The following is a 13,427-nucleotide window of genomic DNA, read 5'->3' as shown; positions in this document are numbered from 1 at the left end:
CGGTTGCATATTATGTCGTGGATATATCCCTCGAATGCATACTGCTGTCCCTTTTGTCTTGCTCTCTCAGATATTTCACTTGTTCGCCAAAAATGACTAAATATCTCCTTGGGAATGTCTGACACCGGTGCATTCACACTGTAATAGACGTGGCAGCCACGAAAGCTTGACAGGCGTAGCAACAGTAACTAAGGAGGGCGGGGCTTAGCGAAGGGTCAATTCCCAGTGGGAAAAAAACACGCCACTCAGAAAATACGTCACAAAACTGAAGTCAGTCGCAACTTCCGGTTCACTGTCATTATGAGTAACTTGTAAGATAACTACATGTTGTTTTGTGTCATATTTGGAGCTTGACATTGATATGTATTTATCATTGTATGGAAAAGAGCGGCCAGGACACTCTGAAAAGATATATTTGAGCTCGCCGGCGGACAGAGGGTGGAAAAGATACAGGAAGGTTCATTTAAAGGCTAAAAATCATCACTCAATCATTGAGAAATTGTGGTAAAACTATCATTTTCGTGATAGTATGTGATCTGGTGAGTGGTGACAACACCGAAGAACATTTGCCATCACATCTCTAGTCTCTAGCTTCACTTACCAGACAAACCCATTTCTCTAACTCCAACAAAACCGCCTCAGCGGATCAACAAAGCTGTGTCTCTCAGAATAGAGCAGGTTATCTCCTGGGTATTCTTTCCTGAGCAAACACTTACTTTTATATCTATGATCCTCATGTACACTCTTCAAAATTTGATAAGATATGTTATTTTTTTCCCTTCCAGAGCCGTTTGCAATCTTTTTGGCAATCGGGTTATTTATTTATTTATTTGTCTCTCTGAATAGACAGATCACTGCTCCTCACTGAAAATGGAAATATACCTGCTTGCCTCCCTCCCAAAAAAAGTCTAGATCAAAAGCTGCTTGAGCTCAGAATAGACAAGCACGCCAGTCTCATCCGTGCTGCATGCTTTCACTGAGGTACTGTTTCCTTTCTCGAGAGGAAGTAAACAAAGCCTCTGGCTCAGGCGGAGAGTCTTCAGTCGATATACACCCATGATGAAATCACTGCTATCAACATGATGCAAAAGCTGAGACACTGTTCTATTCGCTCTTTCTGGATGCTTTAAGAAGAGAATACATGCGGACACAACAGGGGAATTCACTAACTGTACATACTGATAGTATTGTTTCTTTTACATAAACTGTACACAATACTCGACTGCGAGTGTGATTTTGAGTAACTTGTGTTTTACTTTGCCTGTTTTAGTTTCACCCAAGAAAATAGATCCAAACGAAGCTGAAGCTAAAGCCAAATTAGCACATCTACATAAAGTAGCGTTCCTGGATGAATCAGTGTTTTTGAACGAATCGGTTGATTCAAAGACAGTGCCGTTCGACCTAAGTGCGCTGCAACATGGACTGCACAGGGTGTTGTGCCATCCTATAGTTAACATGAAATTAAAACTGAGTTCTTATTTCTTCATTGAATACTGCAGTATTTATTCTAAATGTAAATTTATCTAATCTAATTAAAAAATCTAAATTTTTTAAATTCATGTGCCCTCGTAATCTTCAACCACAATAACTTCCCCTCCCTCTTTCAGCGAAATCTCTTCTCTTCTCTGATGATGTGTTTTCAGGAGTGAGGGCGGGGCAACCTGTCACTCACATGAGATCCACCAATAGCAAACCACAACCATCCAATCAATTCCCCATGGACAAAATTAAGTCCCTCCCTACATTTATTCTTGTTCGAGAATCCGTTTAACTTTGATATACATCATACTAGGGAAGGAAAAACTGTTGCGACTTTAGTTTCATGAAGGGAGCGTTCAGTTCGAAGGACACTGCAAACGACAGGGAATAGGGAAACAACTAGCCTGGGAAAACCAAGACAACTTCCGGCAAATTTAGATTTGCTCTGAAAGTTAGTCTGGCAAAGAGCTCATTCAAGCCCATTTCCAATCCGTCGAAATCGAGGCACCAATCAGAAACGTTGGGGCGGGCTTTACACGATGAAGACAGCGCTGGGATTTTGAACATGATTTTGTAGCCTACATTACAAAGATGGACGCCGCCGTCGAACATCACTCGTTCGAATCAGCTATCGCGTCTGTTTTAAGCCATTTGAACGTTTCCTTTTTGTTAAAAACCGAGCAAAGAACAACACTCGGAGATGTTTCTCCGCCGCTCTGCATACGTCATCTCCTTCATCGCTCTGATTGGGTTTAGGTCTATCCGCGACGTCCGTTGGTGACGCCCCTCTGGAAATGATTTATCTATGACGCTTTGCCAGACCATAACTCTGGTTTTAACCAGGCTAGGAAACAACATCGCTTCACATGAAGTGGAGAGGGAAATTTACCAGTCCTTTCACAGCAGTCCAACTTGAGTAGTTTGAGTAGACGAAAGGGCAATGAAAAGGAGATGAGGCTCCAGTATTGTTATTATTATGATGATGATTATTATTATTTATGAGTATTATTGAGTCCTATAGACATTAAGTAGCCCCGCCCCTTTTCAGCTCTGTGCTCATTGCTCTGTCTTCCGGTTTGTATTTCCACAGCATGACAGTAAGATCTTATGGATTTATGAATGTACCGTTTGTTTTAAAATATTCCCCGTCTAACTGACATTTGTTATGACATCCACTTCAAACATTACAATGAACATTACATTACAAACATTACAAGTCCACTTCACCATAGCTGCCATAGAAATATACAGAGCTACCGCAAAAACGGAAAATCAAAGACAAAATTCTGCGAGCTTGTTTCTCTGGCACATAAGGTCTATAGGTAGATTGTATGAGACTGTTCGTGAATATAAAGTGCGCAAGACACAAAACTTAATCCAACTATCGTGATTATGGTTAAATAAGATAAAAGACACAGCTAATATAACCAAATGATATTTATTGTCATGTTACACCGCAACAGACTTTTGTCACTGTTTAGCTCTTTCAAATATGATAATTTACATTAATTCAATTAATAATAGGATAAAAATAAATTAATATTTACATGAATACTCATGAGTATATTATATAGTAAACATGTAGTATTGCACGTTACACGATATCAAAACAAAATCATTATCCTTATCATGTCATCGTACACAAAAATCGTTCAGTAAATTCTCTCCCCAATATTCATCGTTTGGTTCATTGGCAATTCTCCTGGCTATATTGTTTATCATTGCGCTAATCTCAGCTCCTCATTGAGGACCCTCATCAAACTGTTTACACTCACTACAAACAGAGTTCTTCCAGGAATCAGGAAAAAAGTAACTGCCCTTGCACCATTGACTTTCATGGTTATTTACTGCATCAAATAATGCACACAATCCTCTATTCTATCTCTTGCAAATAAGCATGGAGGTGGCGATTAGGAAAATCCTGTTGGGCCATGCGATTCTAGAAGCCAAAACCTGTGTATCAGGGCTGAGAGGGGGGCGGGGGCCGCTCGTGACCAATGACTTATGTAAGCGAGCCGGGCTTTGCTACAAAACGAAGCAGCTGGATTGAATTATTGCCAAACCAGACCATTCATGAACATCTGTCTAAGGTTAGCCGTAAAGGAAAATAGGCAGTTCCTGTTGAGCGGCTCCAAAGTAATCTGGGAGTAATTTAGCCAAGGGAGTCAAAAGAGTCTGAGATTTATAGGCTAGAGAACGACTCAAACGTGGCCTGGTGTTTACTGTGGGTTCCTTTGATTTTTTTTCAGTCAAGGAGTGTGTTATAGTTGTTCATTGTTGCAGTTTTCTTCATTAAGAGTTTTTTTTTTATATTTAAGACAAATACAGCTAACATTTTCTCATAGTGTATAGACATGAGACAGCAGCTGAGGGAGGGGTGGTTTGAAATGCCAGGAATGATGAAACAAATATCTCCTTGCATGAATATGACTTTTTATTTTTATAATTTTTTTATTAAGGAATGATATTCCTTTATACTCCCACAATTGGTTGGACAAACAGATATAGTTCTGTCCCAAACAATTATATATGTATATATACACACTAATGATCAAAAGTTTGGGGTCACTCAGATATTTTTTTCTTGAAAGAAATTAACTTTTATTCAGCAAGGATTGACCAAAAGTGACAGTCAAGACATTTACAATGTTACAAACATATTTATATTTCAAATCGAGTTCCTTCTGTTAACTTTGTATTCATCAAAGGATCCTGAAAAAAAAAAAAATTCCCCACATTGATAATAATATTGAATGTTTATAGAGCAGCAAATCAGCATATTATAATGATTTCTGAAGGACACTGAAGACTGGAGTAATGATGCAGAAAATTCAGCTTTGCATCACAGGAATAAATTACATTTTAAAATATAGTAAATTAGAAAACGGTTATTTCAAATTGTAATAATATTTCACAATATTACTGTTTTTACTGTTTTTGATCAAATGAATACAAACATTAAAAAAATATTACCGACCCCAAACTTTTATATGTTTTATACTGTATATAATTAAAAAAATTGGACTTAAAGGCACACTGTGGAATTTTTGGCCACTAGGGTGCGCTCGACCTGTAATTTTCAGGTTTAGTGCCCCTAGAGGCCACAAGCGCCGCAGCATTGTCGCAAAAGTCAACAGTCAACCGGTCAACCTCCCGTGTCTTTATGTGTGTGCAGACGGCATTTGATTTGTATGTTGGAGAAAGTTAATCGATTCACTACTGACCAAAATAATAATATAAATATAAGATTAATAATATAAATCCTATAAAGAAAAAAAATTGAATAAAAGTAGCATACGCAGAAAACAATGTCTGATCAGGTAAGTCGCATTGACAAGGGTTGCCCAATCCTGCTCCTGCCGATCGTCTGTCCTGCACAGTTCATCTCCAACCCTAATCAAACACACCTGAAGCAAACAATTAACGTCTTCAGGATCTCTTTGAAATGGGTTGGAGATGAAATCGAGTAGTCGGGAAATCGTGTAACAAAACTGATATAACTCACTACATATTTCCGTTACTTGTAGTCTTCAGTTTGTTTTTCCTTTTACACAAATACAAACATATATGAGCTGAAAGGAAAAAAAACATTTACATTTGTATACGGCAGTATGTTGTGACTTATATCAATTTTGTTACACGAATTCGCAGTAAATATTACATTATATATACACTTTTATGCCGATGTTTATTTTAAACTCTCCCTTTTTCTTTTTTTGGTCTCCTCTGACAAAATCTTTGCTTTCTTCCGAGTAGCTGTTGATTCAGCCATGACGACAACATACAGACGCCGGCAATCAAACGCGAGTTGAGCTCTCACGTTAGAATTTGAGGAAGTTGGGGTGGTGGGGGAAGTGACGTATGCCGTAAAGCGGTCGAATTTTGTAGTTCTTTTTGTGCTCGGGTTCCTACCCGAAACCCGAAGTTACATAGTGCTAGTAAAAGCGATACAGACACCTTCAGGCTTCGGCAGACGTGTCATTCAACCTATTGTAAGTCGATGTACCATCTCAATGGGTTTTGGTAATATATTATAAAGGTTGAAAAGTTCCACAGTGTGCCTTTAAATGACACACACAACCATTAAAAAAACATCTATCACATAGATAAAGCACCTCCCACTGGCTGAGTCACAAAAAGAAACAGCACCACATGTTCCTCAAGGCCAAACGAGTAGAATAACACATCTGGAGAACTCTTCAAGCTGTTTATCTGCTCTGTGAGGAGCGGCTGGGTGACAGCACAGGGAGAATATTGAATTTCAGGACTGAGTTGAGACAATGTCACCTCAGATGTGTTGCAGCAGGAGGAGAAGGTTGTTCTCACAGCACTGCACCAGCTAACTAGAAGCTCAGAGACGAGTCCACCTGTCATGTTATCCCATGACAAAAAGAATATCCAATGGCCAAGACAAGGAGGAAAAACATAAGTTAGACCTGGAGCTCTGTGTTTTTGTGAGACCCTAAATGCAGATAGGCTTGATTTGAATGATATCCTGATGGAAAACGTCAGGAATGTTTATGTCACTGCAGAGACAGACACCCAAACCACTTCGGGAACATTGCAATGCTATTTATGTTGCCTAACCAAACATCTGAGCTTCAGTAAACAAGTAAATCACAATCTCCAGATGCCAATTTCAGCCACTCGAACCCACTCAAATCATTCTGCAATCTGCACATACTAAATTAAAGTCTGCAAAAGTTTTCTCATATTTATTGCAAAAAAACAACAACAACAATCCTCTTAAAATGTAATATACAGCATAAGAGCGTTCAGTTGCACCATGTTTAGAAGAAAAATGTATTAAAATGGCAAAACCCATTAAAATGCCAAAGATCTCATCACTACGCAGCGTTTTATCGCAAAAGTTTGTAAGTGTTTCGCATGCTTATTCATTCTGTGCACATTTCCTGTGATTCAGGAGCGTGCGCATCGAGCTGTCATTTTATAACCTCTGGGTCTGCAGTGTCCTGTCATTTTCAGATATGAGAGATCTTCTTACTGCCTGTGGTTATCAGCCAAATATAGCACAGGATGAGAAAATGAGTTACTTTAACCAACACTTTTTCGTGATAGCGTAACTAATGGCAACCTGATTTTCAAAACAGTAGGCGGATGACTGCATCCATTCACTGCATTATGAAAAAAGTCAAATATCTAGTGGTCACGCCACATTCACACAGCAACAGAATCCAGTTGCCAGTCCTGTATTTGAGTCTTAAAAGGGGACCTATTAGGCAAAATTCACTTTTACATGGTGTTTGCACATACATGTGTGTTGGCAGTGTGTACACAACCACCCTATACTGGTGAAAATCCACCCTCTCCTAATTTTTTTAACTCCCATAAATCATAAGCAGTGTCTCAAAACAAGCCATTTGCATTTCTACCTTTTGTGACCTCACATTGCACAGGCCCCGCCCACGACTGCTGACAGACTCCGCCCTATTAGCATAGACTCCGCCCTCAGTGAGCTGTACACAGTCCGCCATGTTTATCTCCTCGCCAGAGCATTTAGTAAGTAAGTAAGAAATGTATTCTTATTAAAGCTACTAAAGTTATTCAATCAAGAGCAGTGAGTGATTTTCTTTTTTCTTTTGTTGTTTGATTCATATTAACAGCACAAACAGCAGTATGAACTCTAATATACACATGCGATTTCTTTACTTGCTGTTTATGTTCACAGACACAACCGACTGTGTTCATGTGAACGTTGTTTGACACACCCTTGTGTGCATTTGACAGTTTAAGCACAATAACACGTGAAAGAGAACTGCGCGTGCTTCGGATGTGTGCGCTCAGAAAACCATATATCAGAAGTTTAGACTGATATGGCTTTGAAACACATGCAGATAATACACTTTCATGATGATGAAGAACTACAATGTCACTTGAGCATGACCGCGGTAGAGACAATAGTATCCAGCTGCAGACCCGCAGCACCACCAGTTTCAGAACCCCAGCGCCAGGACCGGAAGTGAGGGGTGGAGCTTACGTTCTAAACCGAGTAACGCCACCTAACGCTTTGGAGCGTAATTTGCTTAGACACGAAACGGCATTATTACACACGAAACGTTACACTTTATACGTATTATAATGATACATTAAGGTATAGTACAATAAGCATTTTAAAACATTGATTTTGTGTAATAGAATTCTATATATTTATCCGTTTCATTGTATTATGAGAGTTACTAACTGATCATGATGGTGAAAAATAATGCTTGAAACTTATGGTCATTTTATATAAAATATACTTTATTTCACAAGAACATGTGCAGCATGCATTTTTCTTTATGTAAAATAATGTCAAAAATCTAAAAAGAGAGAGAAAATCCGGCATTGTTTTAAAAGAAACCATAAAAATGTACCGTAGCCTACTTCAAATAATAGCCGAGTCCCAAATAGACGATTGTCTCTTTACACGCCCGGTGTGGCTGCAGGTTTGGGTAAATATAAGTCCGGTCTCAAATAGAGGTCGGGTCTGTTTTTTAGTTTCAGGTTGTATTAAATCTTCTAAAACCCGTCAGATCGTCCGCTTTTTGGCGGCCGCCAAAGCAAATTTTTGTCCCGCCAAAGCCTATTTTGATCGGTGAGTGATGTAGAATAGAATGACTGCTGCGCATGACAGGGCAGAGCCGAGAGAGGGAGAGAGCCCTGGCCGCGCGCGCACGCACTCTCACGTCTTCAAAAAACACTTGCTCTTTATTTGTCACATACCAGTTATAGTTCATACAACGAGCAGTGACTCACTGTGTAATAAAAACATACCCTAAATATTATTTAAAAGGTGCAACAATTTTAAATATTTTTAAATACTTGCAAAAATAACCATGCTTGTGTCATTGTAAATAATTCCGCCCCTCCCTCACTTCCGGTTCTGGCGCTGGGGTTCTGAAACTGGTGGTGCTGCGGGTCTGCAGCTGGATATATCTCGGTAGAGATGACAATCAAAATCAAACAGATGTGTACTCTGCACAAGCTGTAAAGACTCCGCCCTCTTCTGGAAAGCGGGGCGGGGAACAGAAGCTCATTTGCATTTAAAGATACATCCACGAAAACAGCATGTTGTTCCTTCCACTCAAAAATGGGCATTTACAACATGGTATAATAAATGATCTGTGGGGTATTTTGAGCTGAAACTTCACAGGCACATCCTGGGGACACCTGAGACTTATATTACATCTTGTAAAAAGAGGCATAGTTGTCATCAGTCCTGTATTTGAGTCCTTAATATGGTTACGTTCACACACAGTTCAGTTATTTACGGGAATGACAACCGCATTCTATAACCGAACCCACACCCTTAAATTTTCAGGACTCACAACTGCATTCAGTGCGCTGTGAACGGAACCGGAGAGGACAACTAGTTGTCTGTCACGTCATACACTGCAAGAGAGACGCTCTGCACTGCACATACGTATGTCTACCGTGTGTTGTGTGTTTTCATGCGTGGTTTTGCTTTCGGTAACTTACAGCGACGGAGATATTGCATCTGAACGTTTTATATCCAGTCACTGTTCTCCACACTAGAGCTGCTCCCGTCAGTTTTCCACCCTGATATAAAACTGCTGATGAAGATTTATGGGATGAACTCTTGGCTCGATTGGACTTGTCATATCAAACATAATAAATCTTTTTAAGTTTTATGGACGTTGCCATCTTTGATGTGGTTACTGTCAATATGGTTACTGGTAAGAGAATACGGGCTTGACTCCTGTTCTATGTTCATTCAGACAGTATTTGGGACTTTTCGAGACTTGCACCTGTAAGTAGATGCGGTTGTCAATCCCCAAAACTGACAGTTTGAACGTCATGGATTCTCTATGCTGGATTAGCGTTAATCACGTGACATGGAGAAAGTTATTTATTATGGTTCCATTACATTCCTGAGAAGTAAATTACAATCTGTTATTACTTCCCAGACTTCCCATTTAACGTTTTCCATTCAAGTCAGTCGGGGTGAGAGGGGTTAGACTATTATCATCCATGTGGTTAGCCATGATTTCTGCACAGTTTGGTTGGTTTGTCCTTTTTTAGCTCATTTCCAGAGAGTAGCAGCAGCTCATTTTTGCTATAAGACTTTTAAATAAATATTACTTTCCTCCAGGGTGCTACACTTAAGTAATGTAAGATCTTCGAAAGCATCAAATCAAATGAAATGGAAATTACCCCATTATGCAACATTGATTCACTCTATCATTGAGGATATTCAGCAATGAGATGAGCTCTACACGCCCAACATTTTTCCATTAATGGAGTTATACATTCTTGAAGAAATGTACTTATAATGACACTACAAGGCTATTTCATTAAACTAATTTAATGCAGAAGCCAATGGGATTTACTACAAGCACAGTGTCAGTTCTCAATCCATTCCTCTCTCACAACACAGACCAAGATAATCATTAACCAAACAACACATTAAAATGTATCTAATAATATGTCTGAAAATAATTAAGGCTCAGTCAATGCCTAAAGACAAAAAAAAAAAAAAAGACAATTAATTGTCCTTTTGGACAAACAATAGCTAATAAGCATGACCTTTAAAATGCGGTAACCTGATTGATAAATCAATATTTCAAGAGTGCTCAAAGTGAAACGGGATTCTATCCCTTTATATTGCATTTAAATAAATAATTATGCTTAGAAATTATTAGTTTGAATTTGTATATCTGTATATTTTAGACCATTTAACCATCTTACTTCATTTGATGCAAATGTGCAAACATGAAGGATACATAAAAAATAAATCCCATGATCTGATGCACGTGTCAGGGCACATGTAACACACTCTGTCTTCTCTTGCCATCTTTCCATTACCATATAATGGGATTACACCAACTAGCAGCATCCCATAGGTGTGTGGGTTCCAGTTCCAGCGCTACAAGCAATGCACTGGTAACACTTTACATTGCAGTGTAGATATTAAACATTTCAAATGTAAATAAAGGCTATAATTACTATAGCAATAATTTCATATTAGGTAAGCAATTAATTGCAAATTAAATCATGGACACTTATGTAAAGTGTTACCAGGCATTTTATATTTCTATAAGGCAGATATGTTAGCCGTAACATTATATTTTGCTGTATTTAAAGTTGATAGTAAAAAAGCAAATATAAACATACCGGGTAACATTTAAACAAGGGTTCATAAAATGAAAGTAGATTTGAACCCAAACATTGAACTATTTATTAACATTTGTTAATAGTTGGCCAAAACAATAGTTTGGTATTTTTGTATGTTAGTCTACCTTTTACATTTCTGCACATTTAGCTTATGCTATATGTTCCCAAAGTGACAACTTACCCCAGACAGTGTGACAACATGCCTTGCTATTGGGTTGTGTGTTAAATCAACTATCTTTGTTCCTCAGATGGATGTATAGCCTACCGTAGATGTTCTACAGTTTTTTTTTTTTTTTTTTTTTTTAACGAACTCTTTATGGTAGCCTGTGTAAGAACTGGATTTCAAAAGAAACTAATTTCTGAGAAATGGGCTATTCGCAGGACCCCAAACACTTTCCTGAAACCTTTGAGGAAAAATGAAAGCATGAATTATGCTGATATCAAATAATTGTGTGAGGAGATGTTTTCGGCAAGCTGAAGCTCCTGTCACGAGTGTTACAGCAGCGTTGACCTTCTCAACACGCCACGGAGAATGCGCGAGGAATTTTTAATACAGCTTATCATACATTTAGGGAGCACAATAGCCAGTCAGACTCAACACACACCGCTTTCATGCAGCATCATATAGACGCGCAGAGGACACGAAAGATGGGACAAAGTTTGGCGCAGTGATTATAATAAACGATGGGTCACGCGCACTATACTACAAACGTGTCGCCCGAGAATCGGACGATGAACCGCGCGCGAGACGGTGGAGGACTCCCAATGTGACCCATGGATGCATGCATGCTTTCACACATCCTCCAGCACACGCAGACACGCGAGACCCTCGTGCCCACCGGACAGCAGCGGCTCGCGCCACCGGCTCATCACTGGACGTTTAACATGAGGATCTATTTTCGTCATCAGATGTCACAACAAATTAAGAGATCTGGATTGGGCGGCGTGCCCTGTCTTTGTTCCGCTCTGCAAAGAACGTTAAATTTAGTGCCGTAGCACAAATGTACTAACAAATGCTAAACATTTGTTTTGTATTTGGATGATGCTTAGCATGCATTATGATTTAATGTTTCCATAAATGCACATTGTAGTCTAGCTACTGTCCGACCATTATAGTTATGGGGTCTCAGACACAAATACAGTGATGGAACAATGTAAAAAAATAAATAAATAAATAAATAAAGATCCTCAAGTTCGTCATAAAATCCTCTTTTTGAACAAAAACAAAACAAAAACATTTTTCTATACCCTTTCTGGGTTCTAACCTGGTTCAGACCTTGAGATTTCATTACTGGGTTTTTGGATCAGCATTTTGGTTTCTGGGTTCATTAAAGCACCAGCACGTGATGGATTTCTAAAGAACTAGTGAATTAAAACTTCTCCGTGGAACTTTTGGTTTTGGAACCCTTATTTTTTCAAGAGTTGTCTCATCTCATCAGAACCCCAAAACCAAAAGCATCTGGATTTGATTTACTCCACTGGGTGGGGGTCTTGTTATGAACAGGACTTCTGACTATTCTGTAAAGCTTATAGGTTAAATTTTGTTATATTTATGCCTTCGTATTGAAGACTTCATCCACTGCTCAAACTTATTTGACATGGATGAAGGTGAAGAATATGTTACTAACGATAGGATCGGACAACTTAAAACACAAGGTTAGATTTCCAAAAATAACACCGCATGCCATACTCTAAAGGAATAAATAACTCAGTTTACTTACAGAGGAACAAGGAGCGGTATGTTGCAGACATCACGAATCCCGTATGAACTGGAAGTCCTTTATAATAGGCTAATGATATTTGAAAAATTGAACAATGCGCCCCGCTTCCTTCACTGTTCTTCACGCCGTCTCAAGTGTTCAATCACCAAAGCTGTAGTAAAGCAGAAGTACTTGAGGAGAGAAATGAATCAGCTGTCTATTAGGAGACGAGCACAAGGACAGCATAGCTAGACATGCTGAAAGACGAATCCATCATCAAGGACTGGAACATCATCTCCACGTTTCCATCGGTTTCACCGTCAAATCATCAAAGTTCCCGTTCGCACTGAGGGAGGACACGCGTCTCAGGTTGCCGTTGCGCGGTGTCCTCTCTCTCTCTCTCTCTCTCTCTCTCTCTCTCTCTCTCTCTCTCTCTCTCTCTCTCTCTCTCTCTCTCTCTCTCTCTCTCTCTCTCTCTGTGTCCCTCCCTCTCTCAGTCTGTGGCCGATGCAGAAGAATGCACAGCGCGTGGATGCTGAAGGATGGAGACCTCTAGAGTCTGAAGTACACTAGTCTCTCGCACTGTCTGGATGGAGAGGGGCAGAGCACATGTGCTCTGATGGAAGCGGATGCAAAAAGCCACAGTGTAAGAACAGTATGTTAACAATAGTGTTACTGCATACACGACACGTCATTCTTAATATTTCATGTGCTTGAGTATTTTTTGTTGAACATTGTTCCTTCACAATATAGGCCCTATAGTACAGTTATGCTATAACAGGATCTTGCAAAATCAACGATGTTTTATATAGTGCATTTAGCATCCTATGTAATAAAAGTGTTTAATAATAATAAATAATGAATTAATAATAATAATAATAGGCCCTATTTGGAAAATTACTGTTAAATGGCTGTGTATTTATATAATACAATTAGAATAAATAGTATACTGTCACTACTCATATTTATTTATACCATATTGTACAGTTTTTACAAATATCAGATATCGTGTGCAACAACAACAACAACACAAAACAGTAAAATATTAACTTTGGCAGGTTATACGGAATATATTATAATAGATTTGAATATATTGTGTCAATACAATAAAAT

General features: G+C 38.9%; 1 protein-coding gene across 1 annotated transcript in view; it reads right to left on the bottom strand.

Moving 5' to 3' along the window:
• The window catches only part of clmpb (CXADR like membrane protein b), a 111,846-nt gene extending 99,114 nt beyond the window's left edge, over nucleotides 1-12,732 (bottom strand). The window contains exon 1 of the mRNA XM_056234228.1: nucleotides 12,336-12,732. Coding sequence (XP_056090203.1) covers nucleotides 12,336-12,366 — 31 coding nt within the window. The 5' untranslated portion in view covers nucleotides 12,367-12,732. The remainder of the gene's footprint in view (nucleotides 1-12,335) is intronic.
• Nucleotides 12,733-13,427: the final 695 nt, after the last annotated feature.

This window comes from Rhinichthys klamathensis, unplaced genomic scaffold (genome assembly GCF_029890125.1).
Source record: "Rhinichthys klamathensis goyatoka isolate OS25496 unplaced genomic scaffold, OSU_Roscu_1.1 h1tg000391l_1, whole genome shotgun sequence".
Taxonomy (NCBI): domain Eukaryota; kingdom Metazoa; phylum Chordata; class Actinopteri; order Cypriniformes; family Leuciscidae; genus Rhinichthys; species Rhinichthys klamathensis.
This window is presented reverse-complemented; position numbering and strand designations above follow the sequence as displayed.